This window comes from Musca domestica, unplaced genomic scaffold, assembly GCF_030504385.1.
Source record: "Musca domestica strain aabys unplaced genomic scaffold, Musca_domestica.polishedcontigs.V.1.1 4, whole genome shotgun sequence".
Lineage (NCBI taxonomy): Eukaryota > Metazoa > Arthropoda > Insecta > Diptera > Muscidae > Musca > Musca domestica.
The window spans coordinates 18,398,433-18,418,226 of NW_026712328.1; the positions used below are offsets into that span (position 1 = coordinate 18,398,433).

Consider the following 19,794-nt stretch of genomic DNA (forward strand, 5'->3'; position numbering starts at 1 on the left):
TTATATGGGGCTATGCAACAACGTGGATACATACAATTTTTCGCCACGGGAGCTAGAACCCATTATGACGTAAAAATATCAATTTTTAGACAAATCCGCGAAAAAATGTGGCAAAATCATCATCATCAAAATACCGAATATCGGGAGGTACAGTTATATGGGGTCTATACCAAAGCGTGGGCCTATACATACAATGTTTCGCCACCGGAGTAAGAACTCATCATGACAACAAAGACCAATTTTTAGACAAATCCGTGAAAGAAATTTGGCAAAAATCAGCAAAATACCGAATATCAGGAGTTACCGTTGTATGGGGTCTATACCAAAACGTGGACCTACATATCTCATTTTCAATACCAACCATCTGAGACAAAATACAAATTGTTCTGCCAAATTTTGGAGGTCTACGTCAAATAATGTGGGTTGTATCGTGATTTCAACAGACAGACAGACGGAGATCGTTAAATCGACTTAGAATTTCATATTGATTATGAATATATATACTTTATGGGGTCTACGATGAATATTTAGGGATGTTACAAACGGAATGACAAAGTTAATATAGCCTCCTTTTCAAGGTGCGTTTATTGTGTAGTTGTTTAATGTAAATGATGTCAACAATGATCTTTATTGAATGCACAATGCGGCTTGAAATCGTATGAAATATATATACGGAAGCTATATCTTAATCTGAATCCTTTTCCACTAAATTAAACGAAGATATGCTTATGCTGTAGTGACCTCTTGTACCAAATTTCATTGCTTTAGAGAGTATATTATGACTTTGAGAAGACTTAAATATATAATCGTATAAAACATATATATGGGAGCTATAGCTATAAAGGAATTGAGTAGGTCCAAATATGGCCTATTTTATTCCTGACGGAATTTTATCATATGATTCAAGACACAACCTACTTAGACAAAAATAGCACGGTCGGTGTATTATTCAAAACAAAGTTGGGAGCTTTATTTAAATCTAAACCGATTTCGACCAAATTTGTCAAAAGTATTACTAATCTGCATCTAATACATCGTACTGATGTCATTGTTATAGAGTTCATATTAATACTCTGAGATTTGAAATCGGTTGAAATTTATATGTGGGATCTATATCTATATTCCTGCAGATTCGAAAGAAATTTGGCAGATTTCGTTCTCATCACAACCAGCACCTGAAAACAAACTTTGGAAAGTTTACTTCGTCACTGTGATTTTCTGCCTCAAAAGCATGGGTTTAGGTAGCTTCACATAAAATATGTAATAACTTTCTAAATTTACAAAATTTTAGTTAACAAATCATAATTATTTACTAATATTAACATGTATATTTTCTAATTTATTTCAGAAAACTTATTAATAAATGTTATTTGCAAACTAAAACGACGTGACGAAGATGGCATGAAATTTACTGACATTCAAAAAGTTCGCTTGGACATTGAGGTTGGTGGTTTCCATATCGATTTGGAAAATCTGTTCAATGGTCAAAAGGATTTGGAACAAACAGCGAATAATCTGTTCAATGACAGTTGGAAAGAACTATTCGAGGCTTTGCGCCCTTCGATTACAGCAACAATACAAACGGTGCTGGAAGACCGTTACAAAAAACTGTTTGCCTACATACCAGCCACATATTTTATTGAAGATTTAGAATAATAAAAAACAAAACACCAAAGAAATTTGACAGTTTTTATACCCTCCACCAAAAAAGGTATGGAGGGTATATTAACTTTGTCATTCCGTTTGTAACTCATCGAAATAATCATTTTAGACCCAACAAAGTATATATATTCTTGATCAGCGTAAAATTCTAAGACGATTTAGCCCTGTCCGTCCGTCTGTCCGTCTGTCCGTCTGTCCGTCTGTCCGTCTGTTGTAATCACGCTACAGTCTAAACGAATTAAGATAGGAAGCTAAAATTTTGCACAGATCTCTCTTTTGTCTGCAGGCAGGTCAAGTTCGAAGATGGGCTATATCGGTCCACGATATCGTATAGCCCCCATATAACGGTACCCCCCGATATTCGGTATTTTGATGATTTTACCCACACTTTTTAACGGAATTGTCTGAAAATCCACACAAGGAGTTCCTTGTGGGTACTTTATACCTCAGCAGAGAATTGTTTATATAGGTCCATAATATCGTATAGCCCCCATATAACGGTACCCCCCGATGTTCGGTATTATGATGATTTTACCCACATTTTTGAACGGAATTGTCTGAAAATCCACACAAGGAGTTCCTTGTGGGTACTTAATACCTCGGCAGAGAATTATCTATATAGGTCCACAATATCGTATAGCCCCCATATAACGGTACCCCCCGATATTCGGTATTTTGATGATTGTAGCCACATTTTTCAACGGAAATGTCTGAAAATCCACACAAGGAGTTCCTTGAGGGTACTTTATACCTCGGCAGAGAATTGTTTATATAGGTCCACAATATCGTATAGCCCCCATATAACGGTACCCCCCGATGTTCGGTATTTTGATGATTTTACCCACATTTTTCAACGGAATTGTCTGAAAATCCACACAAGGAGTTCCTTGTGGCTACTTTATACCTCGGCAGAGAATTGTCCATATAGGTCCACGACATCGTATAGCCCCCATGTAACGGAACCCCCCCCCCCCCCCCCGATATTCGGTATTTTGATGATTTTACCCACATTTTTCAACGGAATTGTCTGAAAATCCACACAAGGAGTTCCTTGTGGGTACTTTATACCTCAGCAGAGAATTATCTATATAGGTCCACAATATCGTATAGCCCCCATATAACGGTACCCCCCGATATTCGGTATTTTGATGATTTTACCCACATTTTTCAACGGAATTGTCTGAAAATCCACACAAGGAGTTCCTTGTGGGTACTTTATACCTCGGCAGAGAATTGTCCATATAGGTCCACGATATCGTATAGCCCCCATGTAACGGAACCCCCCCCCCCCCCCCCCCCGATATTCGGTATTTTGATAATTTTACCCACATTTTTGAACGGAATTATCTGAAAATCCACACAAGGAGTTCCTTGTGGGTACTTAATACCTCGGCAGAGAATTATCTATATAGGTCCACAATATCGTATAGCCCCCATATAACGGTACCCCCCGATATTCGGTATTTTGATGATTTTACCCACATTTTTCAACGGAATTGTCTGAAAATCCACACAAGGAGTTCCTTGTGGGTACTTTATACCTCGGCAGAGAATTGTCCATATAGGTCCACGATATCGTATAGCCCCCATGTAACGGAACCCCCCCCCGATATTCGGTATTTTGATGATTTTACCCACATTTTTCAACGGAATTGTCTGAAAATCCACACAAGGAGTTCCTTGTGGGTACTTTATACCTCGGCAGAGAATTGTCCATATAGGTCCACGATATCGTATAGCCCCCATGTAACGGAAACCCCCCGATATTCGGTATTTTGATAACTTTACCCACATTTTTCAACGGAATTGTCTGAAAATCCACACAAGGAGTTCCTTGTGGGTACTTTATACCTCGGCAGAGAATTATTTATATAGGTCCACAATATCGTATAGCCCCCATATAACGGTACCCCCCGATATTCGGTATTTTGAAGATTTTACCCACATTTTTGAACGGAATTTTCTGAAAATCCACACAAGGAGTTCCCTGTGGGTACTTAATACCTCGGCAGAGAATTATTTATATCGGTCCTCGATATCGTATAGCCCCCATATAACGGTACCCCCCGATATTCGGTATTTTGATGATTTTACCCACATTTTTCAACGGAATTGTCTGAAAATCCACACAAGGAGTTCCTTGTGGGTACTTTATACCTCGGCAGAGAATTGTCCATATAGGTCCACGATATCGTATAGCCCCCATGTAACGGTACCCCCCTGATATTCGGTATTTTGATGATTTTACCCACATTTTTCAACGGAATTGTCTGAAAATCCACACAAGGAGTTCCTTGTGGGTACTTTATACCTCGGCAGAGAATTATTTATATAGGTCCACAATATCGTATAGCCCCCATATAACGGTACCCCCCGATATTCGGTATTTTGAAGATTTTACCCACATTTTTGAACGGAATTTTCTGAAAATCCACACAAGGAGTTCCTTGTGGGTACTTTATACCTTGGCAGAGAATTATCTATATAGGTCCACAATATCGTATAGCCCCCATATAACGGTACCCCCCGATATTCGGTATTTTGATGATTTTACCCACATTTTTCAACGGAATTGTCTGAAAATCCACACAAGGAGTTCCTTGTGGGTACTTTATACCTCGGCAGAGAATTATCTATATAGGTCCACAATATCGTATAGCCCCCATATAACGGTACCCCCACGGTATTCGGTATTTTCATGATTTTAGCCACATTTGTCAACGGAATTGTCTGAAAATCCACTAAAGGAGTCCCTTGTGGGCATTTTACCTCCTCAAAATGAAGTGTCTATGTAGGTCCACGATATCGTATATTCCCCATATAACTGTAACCTCCGATATTCGGTATTTTGATGATGTTAGCCACGCTTTTCGATGGAATTGTCTTAAAATCAATACAAGTAGTTCCTTGTGAGTACTTCACCCCCTGAGAGAGAATTGTCTATACAGGTCCACGATATCGTATATCCCCCATATAACGGTACCTCCCGATATTCGGTATTTTATGATTTGACCCACATTTTTCATCGGAATTGTCTGAAAATCCACACAAGGAGTTCCTTGTGGGTACTTTATACCTCGGCAGAGAATTATCTATATAGATCCACGATATTGTATAGCCCTCATATAACGGTACCCCCGATATTCGGTATTTTGAGGTTTTTAGCCATATGTTTCAACGGAATGGTCACAAGGGGTTCTTTGTACACAAGGGGTTCTTTGTGAGCACTTTACCCACCGACAGAGAATTCTCTATATAGGTTAACGATAACGCATAGCTCCCATATAACGGTACCCCGCGATATTCGGTATTTTGATGATTTTAGCCACATTTTCCAATCGTATTGTCTGAAAATCCATACACGAAGTTCCTTGTGAGTACTTTACACGCAGACATAGATTTGTCTTTATAGGTCCACAATATCGTATATCCCCCCATATATCGGCACCTTCCTATATTAGATACTAGCTGGCCCGGTCCGCGATGCCGGCCCCTACTTTTAGTTTTTAATGCATATTTTTTAAGGCATTATAGAACACTGATCTGAATGATTTCAAAATAGTCAAAGATAATTGGTCTTTTACACCCATTACCTTAAGATAGGAATTAATTTATTTTTGTCATTTAAATTGTGTGTTGGAAAACCCACAAAGTCCATATTTTTCTTCATAGTATAATTCAATAACGATCCAAAAAATAATATTCGTGATTTTTTCAAGTTTCTGCCAAAATTTGATATTTCGGAGTTCAAAGCATGTTGACGTACATCCCACTTCTACGTTCCCAGCCAATATTCTCTTGAGAGTTAAAAATTCAATAGTATACCAAATTTTTTTTTTCTGACCAAACATTGGTTAGGAATGTGGATTTGCGGGTACACTAATGTGGGAACTATACTTAATAAAATGCCTATGTGGACAATTATCTGTAAGACGATTCTCTATCCCAGAGTAGCCTAAATACAATTTTTTAGCCAAATCAATTGATGAATGTGATCAAGACCAAGATGGACTCTACTCCAAAAGTCAAAATATTATGAGAAGAGGTTTTTACACCCGTAGAAACAAAGATGTCAAATAAAGGCCTGAAAAATGAAAAAAAAATGTCGAAAACCCCGAATATAGTTTAAATTATATAATGGTTATACCAAAACGTGATCATTTTTTGCGAGGATGGTTTCTTCTCAAATTACCAACTTTTGCTAAAATGCGTATGAGTAAAATATGGTTAAAATGTAAACTATACTTGAAAAAGGAGTGTACCCTTATCCGGGGGTCATATATTTAAGATATCTTGAAAGTTTTTTTTTCCTAAATGTCCAATTCGCTCTACCATTTTGCACCATTTTGCTCCAATGAATTGCATTTTGAGTTCTCATTGGGCGGATTATTGTAATATGAAAGAAATAGGTTCACATATAAGGGTTATACCAAAGCATGGTCCTATTCTTATAATTATTTGAAAAAATGTGTTGTTCTTCTTAAAATCTCAAATTACCAACATTTAATATACATCTGATATATATTTTGAACAACTGATTATTCATGAAACCCCTAGGAAAAATTTAAAACTCTATGGTAACTTTTGCGAAGTATAGAGCAAAATATTTGAGGCCCTTTGTGTTTGGTTAAACTATATAAAATGGACATTAAAAACGTTTGATCCCCCCCCTTTTTGGGATTGTTATGTACCAACCAAACTGACTACTGATGATAGCGCATAGTCACCGTATAACGTTTGATGGGAGTTAAGGTTACTTTTAAGGTTTCGGAAGAATTTTCCGAGGAAATGTATCCTTTTCTTTCCAAATTTTCAATTTGCTCCACTATTTTATATAGTTCGCATATAACAGTGCTCTTCATATTCGGTATTTCACTGGATGCAGTCCCAATGAATTTTGCATTTTAAGTTCTCATTGGATGGATTATTTCCATATCTAGTCAATTTCCATTGATTTTTTTTTTCGATTTTTCCCGATTTGAGAATTTTTGCCATTACATCTCTTTTATCGTGTTTTTTAGCGATTTTGAAAAAGTAATTATCTTTTAACATTGGTCTAACCGCGTTAAGTTATTTCGATATCATTTGACTGACTTCCATGCAACCCGCCATCAATTTCAGTTCTCAAGAAATCAAGTCAATTAAATAAATTGGTATTAATATTCGAATTAAAAAAAAAAAAATAATAAAAAAAAACACTACAAATGTACATTAGAAAAAAGTAAGTCAAAATGGAAAAAAAAATCATGCAAAATAAAACATTACTATTGTACATTTCAAAAGTCAAAATGAAAATGTTAATATATCACATTTTTACGCGATTTTTTTTAATATTATCCTTTTCGGAAAAGAGACAATTCCGAATTTGTATGAATCGTTAAAATCGGATCAGCGGATCTTGAGTTATAAGCGTAGTAACTAACACAACTTACATTTATATATATAGATTTTAAGAATTTTAAAAGAATTTTTATTGGATTTAATTTTTTTGAAAATTTTCTAATTCGTTCCAAATGGTGGAGGGTATTCAAAGTTCGGCCCGGCCGAACTTACTGCTTTTTTACTTGTTTTATTTAATTTAGAAAATACTTCATAATCACAAATCTGAGAAAATTATTCTTCCTGGCAATTTGTTAAGATATTTTTTGCCCTGGTCTAACAGTGAAGCATCCATTGCTTCTTCAATAACTGGACGCATAAGTCCCAATAAATCATGCCAATTTTGATTAAATACATCATTGGCACTATCCGTCAGCGTTTCATTGTCGCCAAACAAATTGTTGAATTTAACATGAAGGGATCCGAGATGTTTTACATTGGTCTTCACCGATTGAACTTCAAAGAATTCTTCAGAATCTCTTGAAACCCGCTTAGATTTTACCACAAATCTCAGTTCAATGTCACCTGCAAAACAAACCAAAGGATTATTTATCCATTAATATTTAAAAATATTTTGTCTTACCGAGATCGATATTAAACGGTCCTTTACCATCAAGGTTCAGTACTAAAACGTTTCCCTTCATGATGTAATTTCCTTTAATGTTTACCTTAGGTATCTTCATATCCATTGTAAAGATTTCTCCATTTGTGACACTAAAAGCATACGGAAACTATTAAAAAACCAGTAAAGAAAACAATTTAAAAAACAGTAAGTTCGGCCGGGCCGAACTTTTAATACCCTCCATCATTTGCAACGAATTTGGAAATTTTCAAAAAATAAAATCCTTAAAAAAATCTGTTAAAATTTTAAAAATACCGAATATAGCCGTTATATTGGGGTCTACACGACGTGGACATACATAGGCATTGTTTGTCATAAGCCATTACCATATTCAAATTCGAAACTTGAAATTAACGGTGGATAATGTAGCTAAAATCATCAAAATATCGTATATAAGGGGGTGCCGTTAAATTGGAGCTGTGCGAAGACCTGGACCAGCATAGACAATTTTCTGTCACAGGCTGTAGCATCCATTACGAACTTCAAATACCACATCTCAAACAATTTCGGTGGGTATTGTACCTAAAATCGTCAAAATAGGGAGGTACTGACATATGGGGCCTATACGAAGACCTGGACCCGCACAGACAATTTTCTGTCACAGACTGTAGTTCCCATAATGAACTTCAAATACCAATTTTGAAACAATTCCGGTGAATAATGCCGCTAAAATCATCAAAATACTGAATATAGGGAGGTACCCTTATATGGGGGCTATACGAAGACGTGGACCTGCAGAGACAGTTTTCTGTCTTAGGGTGTAGTATCCATTTTGAACTTCAAGTACCAAATTTGAAACAATTCCCGTGAATAATGTCGTTAAAATCATCAAAATACCGAATATAGGGAGGTACCGTTATATGGGGGCTATATGAAAACGTGGACCTACATGGCCCTATTACGAACTTAACCTGTCTACTGGAAAAATAAACATGTGTACAAAATTTTAGCCATCTATCTCAATACATTCGAAAGATAGCGTGATTACAACAAACAGACAGACGGACAGACAGACAGACAGACAGACAGACGGACATCGCTAAATCGGCTTAGAATTTTACGGTGATCAAGAATATATATACTTTGTTGGGTCTGACATGAGTATTTCGAGGAGTTACAAACGGAATGACAAAGTTAATATACCCTCCATAGTATGGTAGAGGGTATGATAAAAAGTCAGACGTTGTTGTCTGTATGGCACTATGCACCGCATATTCAGCATCTATACTGGATTATTTTCTGAAGCTTTTTTAGAGTGCATATTATGATTTGAGAAGATTGCAATATAAAGTCAAATGAAACATATATTTGGGAGCTAAATTTATGGGGTCAAAACTTTGCGTACTATTTTTTAGTCCGAACATTTTAACGTTAAACAATTAAATAACATTATGTTCTTTTTGACCATCTTTCAATACCCTTCATCACGAGACAAAGAAACATTTTTAAATATTGTGACTGAAATCAATATTCGAACGTGTTTCACTTACACTCTAAACACCAGTACAATTGGTTTGAGAATGCAATAAACTTTTTCAAAATGCTTAAAAATGGGTGGAACTGTTATATGGGCGCAATTCCAAAACGGGAACTTGAGTAGAAAATTTTCTACTATAAGGATTGTTACCCATTGCGAGTTTTAAATACCAAATTTGGAAAAAATAGTGGCCAAAATCACAGAAAATGCGTCCAAAATTGTCTAAAAAGTATATCTGGACGTACCGCTATATGGGAGCTATGAGAAAACATGGACTACATAGATAGTGTTGTGCCACTGATGGTAAAGTCCAGAAAAAAATCCAAATACCAAATTTCAAACAATTTCATAAAAAAATGTGGCCTAGACGGGAGGTGTCGTTATATGGCTGCTATAGAAAAACGTGGACCGATTTACCTAATTTTCAATACCAACCATCCTTGTGCAGACCACAGCACCAAATCAAAAGCCCTCCGTCACAAAATGTGGTTTGTATCTTGTTTTCAACTAATAGAAAGAAAGACGAATTAAATAACCAGGGTGAAAATGAAAAATAACCCAAATATTATCATATTTTTGTTCGAAATTGTGGAAGAAATCTTCAAAATACCGAAATCGGGAGGTACCGTTATATAGTGGCTAAACCAATTAGTGAACCTAAATCGAACATTTTTCGCACGGAGAGAACAGACCTACCGAGAAAACTAATTGTCAAGTTTATTCTTGGAAATTGTGGCAGAAACCTTCAAAATACCGAAAATCTGGAGGTACAAAAAAGGTTACTGTGCTAGAGATTGAACGGCATATCACTAATGCCACCTCCAGTGGAAATAAAATAAGAAACTTTGTTGTAGCTAAGAAGAAATTTAAAGTAATCTTCCTTAATAATTTCAGTGGAGAAGACAATAAGTTGGTGAGAATGGTGAGCCCCCCACACGCTAGGCCAAACAGTTGAGAAACTGTTCACGTAGCTGGAAAACAAAGGTAATCTTTGTGGGATGTATCGCCAACACTTTCCATTTTCAGTGGGACATAAAAGATGCCAATGCCAGATGTGAGTCAATTTTTGATTTTATTCTTAAATACAGTATCAAGATATTTAACAAGGGTAACGAAGCTACATTTCAGAATAAGAACAGGTAGGAGGTCATTGATCTCACCTTTACTAACATGAATCACTTTCATTAAACTGGAAGTTATCCTCCGAGTGTTCTTTCATGGATCACCGGAGGATAAAATTTCGGATTCCTGTAGAGTGATTTCATCACAAACCAAGGAAAGCTTGCATTCCCAAAGCTGGTAAACCAAGTCATTCACTACCAAAGTATTACAGGTCTACTAGTCGTTCATCCTTTCCACTAAATATCTGTACTATCTACGACCTCGATAAACAATGCTCAATAGGTATACATAAAAGGTAGATCTTTGGATACATCGAGAATAACTTTAATTGCTCCTGTTTCACTTTGGAAGCCTTTCTCGACATTGAAAACTCGGTATACCATTACTTCTCACTGAGTAAATCGATGTTATGCTCAGTAGCAGAATCATCAATTCACGCATCGGTAAACCACAAATAGGTATCTTGTCACCACTACTTTGGCTTTTGGGTAATTTTTGACATATAAAAAGATCTGGAACAAAACGGAACTAAAGTCGTGGTTCTGTTGATTGCAGAAATGGAGTCACGTTGAGCCTTTCTTTGGAAGCCAAATATATCCATACTGTTCTCGGCCAATGCATTAAATTGGAAAAGGAATCAAAAATACATATCTATATCGAGGAGCTTGCGAAGAGGGACTTAATCGCACTCTACTATTTGGGGAAAAAGCTGAGGATTTTAACCGCGTATTATCAAATGGTCATGAATGAGTCAAATGTCCGTCCGATTCTAACTAAATATGGAAAACTTCAAGAGAAGCATTCAATGAGCAGGACCTCTACTAATCACAGTTGAATTCAGCACACCTCAATCTGCACTGGACACCCTACTTAACTTAAATACTTAGGCTCTTTTTGGAGAGGAACAGGCACCTAGGTGTGCCCTGATACTCAGCGAACTTCGACAATGGTGCAGTCAGTCCTTTTACATTCTGCTATTTTAAAGTATATGGAGTACACAGGATGTCGAGTCATAGCCACATATCACCTAGGCTGGACTTCGAAAAACCATAGAATGATCTTTGAAAGATCTGAAAATAGTTCTGTCTTACAACTCATCCATCTAATTTATGCCTTATACTTACAATGCTGCTAAATTTTAGTATTACCTGACCTTTTCAATTTTAGATTGTATTAATCCTGTCAGCACTAGCTTTTTGAACTCCATTGTAACATTTAGCACTGATGTATTTGCAGTTACTTTCACTCTTTTCACTTTATATGGATCTAACGAAATCCATTTCAGGCCGGGTACATCTATAGATAATTAATTGTTATTAACGATTTAATGTAAATCCATTGAGGTCAAATTAATTTACCGTTAATGCCACTTATTAAAATATTTTGCCACAACGTTTTCATACACTCGCCATTGTCTGGATCATGTAATTTGCAGGGAACCAAAGAAGAAGAAGCTAAAATGTTATATGAAATGAATGTAAATATTTCGAATCTCATTTTCAATTTATCTAATCCACATATGTACATGATTAGTCTGCCTCTCCATTTGTTACAGCAACCGCCGTTACGCAAAGAATCAATAGTTGTGTAAAATAATTTTTATGCGATTTGTACTTCATTTTTTACCGAACTGCTTGAACTTGTAATTCAAACTGATTATTAGTTTGCTGAAACTAAATGGCTAGAACTGCCAATCATCTAGATTTCCATACATTTTGCAATGACTTTGTTTGAAAACTCGTTTCTTTCATAACTTTAAAAAGCGGGCCTTTGGTTGGTGAACGCCGAATGATATTCGCCCTCTATTTAGTCATTAAGTTTTCGATTAATTTGTTTACATTTTTGAAACCAGTTATGGTGTCAAGAAGATCTACACAAGTTTTAGGAAAACATTTTTATTAATTTTAAAAAATACATTTTCAATCCCATTTATATATGTCAATTAGAAACTTAAGAAAAAAAAAATTAAAAATTAAGCAAAAGTTTTGTACTTTTTCTTAAAAATCTTAATTATTCATGTCTTGTAAAAAATGTAGTTTTAGTACAAAGTTGAATCGAATCGTTTGTATTTGAGCATATTCGTTTTAATTTTGGTTTTTATAAAGATTTTCAGAGCTTTCGTCCATTTCCGAAACGCTTTGATATGTCATTATTTCCATAACCGTTACCATATAAAACAGCTGTGAAAACTGATATATATTAATAAGTTCTAATTTATATTTTTCGTCCGAAGAAATCTGTAAATAATATCTGTTCAGGATTTCAGTGCCACTAATCAATAACATTAGTGTGTGTACGGTTAAAGTTATGGATATGACACGGTCACATCTAACTATACCTTAAATTTTCATTTAGGAATTTTGCTGCTTTTGGCAACCATAATAAATTCCAAATTTCTCAAAAATCAAGGCCTATGTAAGGTCGCCCAAAAAACAAATTTCTAACGTTCATGTCAAGAAAATTTAGAATTAATTTAAACATTTTGAAAGGAAATCTGAATAAATAGTATCTGAAAAGGAAAAATTGTGCGGGTTTTTACTTAAAAATTTGCAAAATATTCCGAAAGAAAGAGGTTCCTGGAAGGTATACTTTATTTGGATTCCAAACAATGAAGCGTCGAGGGCAGAAGGGAGTAATGTTTGCCAGGTAGAGTTTAAACCTACGTCTTCTCTATAATCTCAACACTTCATCGTTGGTCATGAGGTGAAATCTCGCAAGAGATTTAGACTGCTGCCCATAGCTTTACAATAAATGGAACTTCCACTGGAAGATATTGATGAGAACTTAAGTTAAGGTCCACTCCTTCCGGTACGTATCCCACAAAAGATATCTCTCATAACAAATACAAATCAACGATTCGTTTCAAATTTTGTGAATACGGAAAAATAAATACGAAAAAAATCAAAAATTTGACCATGGCCAATATAAGGTCGGCCAGTAAGACCATCTGACAACCAAATTTTCTGTCCAAATATATTCTGAATTCGCCCTATGAAAACAAAAACAAAGTTGTGACGTTCTTGTCAACAAATTTCCAAATAATTTAAATTATTAAAGGAGTTTGAACATTTGTCTATAAATCTATATATATAAAAGGAAGTTGTGTTAGTTACTACGCTTATAACTTAAAAACCGCTGGACAGATTTTAACGATTCATACAAATTCGGAATTGTATCCTTTCCGAAAAGGATAACATCCAAAAAAATCGCGTAAAAATGTGATATATTAACATTTTCATTTTGACTTTTGAAATGTACAATAGTAATGTTTTATTTTGCATGATTTTTTCCATTTTGACTTACTTTTTTCTAATGTACATTTGTAGTGTTTTTTATATTTTATTTTAGAATTCGAATATTAATACCAATTTATTAAATTGATTTGATTTCTTGAGAACTGATATTGATGGCTGGTTACATGGAAGTGTAGTACCGAATTATGTGGTGGTGAAACGGAATAGAGGATATTGAAATAATTTAACGCGGTCACACCAAAGTTAAAAGATAATTACTTTTTCAAAATCGCTAAAAACTCACGAAAAAGAGATCTCATTGCAAAAATTCTCAAATCGGGAAAAACTCTAAAAAAATTTTCAATGGAATCGAATTTTAAAACAATTGTACTATTCTATTGACAAACTTTTTAAGGATCTTTAAACATTTGCTGTAAAAAATCAGCGAATAAGGTGAAGATTTTTTCAATTTGTTATTCTTCTTTTGTAATTTTTTTTCAATTTGTATTATCAGTGTATCAGTGGATTTTTTGTGAACAAAATAAAGAATAATTTTTCACTATATACAATTTTTAACCAATAAAATGAAATAAGTGCGAAATAGGATGTTAACTGACATCCTGGAAGATGCGAACGCATTAAAAAAAAAAAAAAAAACAAAAATGACCGAATAAACCTAATGTGGCTCATTTCAAAGCGTGGTCCAATGAGAGCTCAAAATGCTAAATTCTTTGGGAGAATAATCAGTAAAATACCAAATATAAAAGGTGCAAAATAGAAGAGCGAATGGGACTTTTAGTAAGAAAAGCTTTTATATCCTTCCAGAAATTCTTCCCAAACATTCAAAATACCTTAAATCACTTTTGCAGGTCTTTATATCGATCATAACTCACGGATAAGGGAACAACCCGATTTCATATTTATATAACCATCTATGATTTAAGCTATTTTTGGGGTCTTGGCCACTTTTTTCATTTTTTGGCCCTTATTTGGCTTTTTTTGTTTCTAAGGGGGTAGAGAACCTCTTCGCATAAAATTTGAAATTTCCAGAGTAGGACCCATATTGGTCTTGACCACATTCATCAATTGATTTGGCTAACAATTTTTATTAATATCACCCTGGGGTAGGGAACCATCATACAGATAATTGCCACATAGGAATTTATTTAAGTAAAGTCCCCACATTGGAGTATCCCCAAGTCCACTTTCACATCTAATGTGTGGTCAGAAAAGAAAATTTTGTATTCTATTGAATTTGTAACCCCCAAGAGAAAATTGGTTTGGAACGTAGATTTGGGATGTACATCTATATGAAATAAGTTGTGGAAACATGAACAAATTACAAATATAAGAAAGTAGCACGGGACCGAATATTTGTTGAGTCATCATTGAATTATACTATGATGAAAATATGAACTTTAAGGGGTCTCCAACTTACAATTTAAATGGCAAATAAAATTAATTCCCATCTTATCATTCTGCCCTCAATTATGAGGTGGATAAAACTATTTTTACTTATTTAAATCACGCGAAATGCTATGACATGCTATATTGTTCTGCTATATTTTTGATTTGGCCTCTATTTGTCATCTTGGATTATAAGTTTTCAGTGTAGGTCGATGTTTCAGAGTAGTGCTCATATAAAGAAGGTACCTCCTAATTTTACCATATTTCAAAGAATTTGGCTAATAATGTGTATAAGGAGGGTGAAAATCGTACACAAAAATTTGAATATATCTACAAATTTGAGAATTTTCTCCATGTAATAATACCCTCTCAAGTCCACCTTTTGGCGGACAAACAGACCGACATGGTTAGGGGGACTTATAAGGACTCTAATGTACAATCTAAGGTGCTAATGGGTTTAATAAGGTAATTAACTTTGGCTATTCTTAAATCATTCAGCCCTCAACTATGTAGTATACAAAATACAGTAAATTCCAAATTATTGCTCATTTGACTGGAAGATTTTGCTACGATTTTTACCATATTAAAAATTAATGTGGTCCCATACATGGCGATAAGATTGATATATACTTTTTAATAGATTTGTATAGCACATCCACACAGTTGAAGCCCACGGTTTAAATATTTTAAAACACTTTTAATCGACCTGTACGTGAACACTTATATCAGTCATATCTGTGAATAATTAAGCTTGGACAAATATGCATAATAGACAAAAACTACGGGCCGGCAACGCGGACCGGGCCAGCTAGTTATAAATAAACAGAAAAATGTGTGAATTTTGAAAATGAGAATTTGCCGAATATGCAGAAAGAAGGAGTTTCCAGGAAGGGGTACACTTTTCGGTTCAAAAGGATGAAATGTCGAAGGCAGAATGGAGTAAAGTTTGCCAGTGAGAATTTAAAGCAACGTCTTCTGTATGCTCTGAACACTTCGACGTTGCTGATGTGGTGAAATCTGGAAGAGACTATTTTCCCGATAATATTCTGGAGGGTATATGAAAGCCTTGGGCACGCAAACATTTTGGCCGCAGACCTTGGACATTCTAACAGGACTCAGCACCATTGCACTCAGCACGAGCCACCCAAGAATGGTTACAAAATGAGGTTCCTTGCTTCATTTCCAGCGCACAATGGCCAATAAAATCTCCGGATATTAATCTGTTGGACTATTGTGTCTGGAGTATTTTGGAAAGCAAGGTTGGCACTAAATAAATACCAAAGTGTTGATCACCTCAAGCAAGAGCTTCGCTGGGAATGGACCAAGATACCGCAGAACAACATTCAGGCAGTTTCATTAGCCGTTTGAAGGCCATAATTCGTGCCAAAGATGACCAATTCAAGCAAATGTAAACATATTATAAAATGTGACGCTATTGCCGACATCTTTTGCTTTCATTCAATAAAATGTTGTAAATGTTGTTGTAAAGTATGGCGTTTGACTTTGTTGCAGTTTTTTTATCTCAACCTGTATGAATAATTGATAGGTATAACATTTGATACGGCAAAAACGTGTCGCATCGAAACAACGGTTCGAGGTCTCTTTGGACTAATCCGTTTCAGGACATTTGGAATCGATCTAGAGGTGTCTTGCCGAAGGGAGCCCCCGATTTGGCTTAGAAAACTTAGATCGAGTTCGTAGATGAGCAGTATTGTTCCAATCCTACTGGTACCTACTTAAAAAGGGCCAACAATTTCAAAGAAAATAATTTAACTAATACAAAAAAACAGGTCATCCAATTTTGTTAAAACTCTCCATGTTAGTGCCAGGACGACATCAGTCTACTCTCTCAGGTACCTCCCCCACAACGGGTCAAAATTTTCAAAAATTTATCTATCATAAAATGCATAATAATCATGTCTCCCACACAAAAGTCGACGTTCTGATACATGATGTTGTCCTTTTGGTTGTTTTCATTTGTTGGCAATTAACAAATTTGCCGTGATTACTAGATGTCAGGGCGAAACAAGTTGTTTCGCCTAGAAAAAACAAAAAATTGGCATTAAAATTAACAGACGGAGCTGTATTTTTTACCAATGCGCTTCCTGGCCGACCTTATATAGGCCATGAATTTGACATTAAACTTAATAGAAAGAGCTGTATTTTTTACAAATTCGCTTCCTGGTCGACCTTACATAGGCCTTGTGAAAAATGTTAAAATAAAATTGAAAAATGTCAATGCGACTTCCTATTTTTACCTATTTTCTATTTTTCTGAAACCAAAATGTATGTGATATACAAAAATATTTGCTCTAAATATGTTTTCAGTCGACAAATTTGCGAACGAATGGGAACATATTGTTACAAGACCAGGCTGTAAGACGCAAAATCGAAATGTTTGTGTTATATTCGAAAAGAAGGTTTGAAACTCATTCATCGCCAAAGCAAAGTCCGTAATAATTCATATACATGGACAGACTAAGCCTAGCTTCTAATAAATAGTAGGGGCGAAATATTATTAATGTCTAAGTGACTTCTAATAGAGTAAACTTCATTAGCAAACTCTGATAATTTTATAACTATAATGAGGTAGCAAAGTTCAAAAATACAAGTTCTACAATGCAGACTTGTGATTAATAATGATTAATCGTTGTATTGGAAGTTAGTTTTAAACAAACATGCGCATTTACCAAATTTAAGGTTGAACATAATTGCACTTAGTATTTCTAAGTCATCGATAAATCGATCTACGCATTTCAAAACCATCCACCATAAAGTGGAGACTACTTTATGTTAGTCATTGCGTTTGCAACTATTATATATTACAGATTAGTCTTGAAAAATGAAACATCGCTATCAATTTCCAACCAAACCAGCTGTAATTTGACATTTTGGATTATATGTGAATAAATTCAGTCTTGGTAAAATGATCAATTTAGGCTTCCATTTTACAAAATTTCTAATATTAGTGACGTTCTTCGTCATGCATATTATTTAAAATTATGGTGAGGTTAAGGACACAAGCAAAAATCTTAAAAAAAAAAACAAATACAAAAGCTGTAAATTCGGCCGGGCCGAACTTTGAACACCATTTGGTACAAATTTAACAATTTAAAAAAAAATTAAATCCGTTAAAAATTCTGTTAAAATCTTAAAAATACCGAATGTAGCCGTATATTAGGGTATATGCGACGACATGAAACTGCGTAGGCATCTTTTGTCACAAGCTATTACAATATTCAAATGCGAAACTTAAAAAAAAGCCGTTTATAACGTAGCTAAAATCATCATCAAAACACCGAATAGAGGGAGGTACCATTGGGGTTAGAAAACGTGGACCTGCACAGACAATTTTCTGTCATAGGCTGTAGTATCCATTACAAATTTCAAATACAAAATTTGAAATAATTTCGATAAATAATGTTGCTAAAATCATCAATATACCGAATATTGGGGGTATCGTTATATGGGGGCTATACGAAGGCGTGGACCTACACAGGCAATTTTCTGTCATAGGCTGTAGTATTCATCCATTACGAACTTCAAATACCAAAGTTGAAACAATTCTGGTAAATAATGTCGCTATAATCATCAAAATACCGAATATCGGGGAATATAGTATGCCACCCCGTTTATGACAAACTTGACCTTGTTATATTTTCGTATGACGTGTGGCAGATTTTAAAAAATATATATATATATTAAAAGTCTTGTATTTTCATCATTTCTTGGCATATCTTTGGAATACCAAATTTATTTATCTTCTCTTGGACTTTCAAACACTTCATCCGGTTATGTTTTTGTTCTTGTGTAGGCCTCGAATGAGATTTTACTTTAGGTCAGCCTTTACCAGCTGAAAATGTTGCAAATTCTTCACAATACCTGTTATATGGATTCTGTATTAAAACGAAAACTTACGCTGACAATTTCTTGTAATGAAGTTAATGCCAATTTGACTAAAAATTAGGTATGTTAATCTTTGATCAATATTGTAGCCAACAAGGAGTGGTATTGTCTTCATACTTGTCCTAAGCGAAAAGAAAACCATTCCATAATTAAGTCTTACATGACTTATCGGACGAATACTTCAATTTTCTGTTTTAGACTATATTCTTCCTTGACTTTTATACACTCGAAAAGGCGTGAAAATAACAAAAATAACGCAAACATTTAAGGAAGAACTACAAAATATAAATTTGACAATGAAGGGACATAAAATAACAAGATTGTGATCATATGATAGCATTAGATTACCTTGGTACCATGATTGAACCCTTATTTATAAGCTTAAGCTTGTTATTCTAGAATAAGCTTAAGAAAGTAATATAATTTAAGCTCATTTTTGTAATGGTATAGAAATACATATTTTTTTTTGTATTTTTTATTCATTTCATCCATTTAATTTATTGATGGCCATTCCCAGCTGTCTCTGCCTTCTTTGACAGTCGCTGTTTTCCCCAATTTGAGCTTCTCCATCTTCTCCACAAATATTACACTTCCATTGAATTCCCCCAACTTTTTCCATGCCTCCAACCTGAAATGAAATTGAATGATAATGTATACCACAGATTCCAAAATTAGTCCAGAATTATTTCGTCAAAATTTCAAAAATCGGTTAAGAATGTTATGTATCTAAAACTGTAAACAATAAATTTTCAATAAATTATTTGAATTTCAAAAATGTTAATTTTTGGAAATATACGACAATATAACCTAATGTAGTGTCGCTGTTCTTTAACCGCGAAAAAACATATGTCCATATTGCCCTGATCTAAAATTGTATATATATTTTATATCAAGAAATGGAATTAAATCACTTGCAATAATTGTAACATGAGTAGCCCTGTTACTGTTTTTTACGTAAGCACACGCATTAATTTATGCAGGGCCAA

The 19,794-nt window shown here is 34.7% G+C and overlaps 2 protein-coding genes across 3 annotated transcripts; one reads left to right on the forward strand and one right to left on the reverse strand.

Moving 5' to 3' along the window:
• Positions 1-1,231: 1,231 nt before the first annotated feature.
• Positions 1,232-1,656, forward strand: LOC131804191 (uncharacterized). Its single transcript, XM_059126675.1, has 2 exons — positions 1,232-1,241; positions 1,349-1,656. The coding sequence occupies exons 1-2, from the start codon at positions 1,232-1,234 to the stop codon at positions 1,654-1,656; spliced, it is 318 nt and encodes a 105-aa protein (XP_058982658.1).
• A 5,490-nt stretch (positions 1,657-7,146) lies between these two features.
• LOC101891012 (circadian clock-controlled protein daywake-like) lies at positions 7,147-12,045 on the reverse strand. 2 transcript variants are annotated; one of them, XM_005184753.4, is made up of 5 exons: positions 11,788-11,992; positions 11,621-11,716; positions 11,411-11,558; positions 7,625-7,755; positions 7,149-7,566 (listed from the first exon to the last, which is right to left on the reverse strand). In XM_005184753.4, the coding sequence occupies exons 2-5, from the start codon at positions 11,661-11,663 to the stop codon at positions 7,259-7,261; spliced, it is 630 nt and encodes a 209-aa protein (XP_005184810.4). In that variant the 5' UTR covers positions 11,664-11,716; positions 11,788-11,992; the 3' UTR covers positions 7,149-7,258. The 2 variants fall into 2 exon arrangements, with proteins under 2 accessions (XP_058982819.1, XP_005184810.4); XM_059126836.1 differs by having other exon boundaries at positions 7,147-7,566; positions 11,621-12,045.
• Between the last annotated feature and the right edge of the window lie 7,749 nt (positions 12,046-19,794).

Excerpts from the sequence above, each read along its gene's own strand:
- LOC101891012 (XM_059126836.1), bottom strand. The coding sequence starts at position 11,789 with ATGTACATATGTGGATTAGATAAATTGAAAATGAGATTCGAAATATTT. Across the intron at positions 11,559-11,620 it reads TTTAATAAGTGGCATTAACG|ATGTACCCGGCCTGAAATGG; the intron begins GTAAATTAATTT and ends AATTATCTATAG. Across the intron at positions 7,567-7,624 it reads ACCGTTTAATATCGATCTCG|GTGACATTGAACTGAGATTT; the intron begins GTAAGACAAAAT and ends TTTGTTTTGCAG.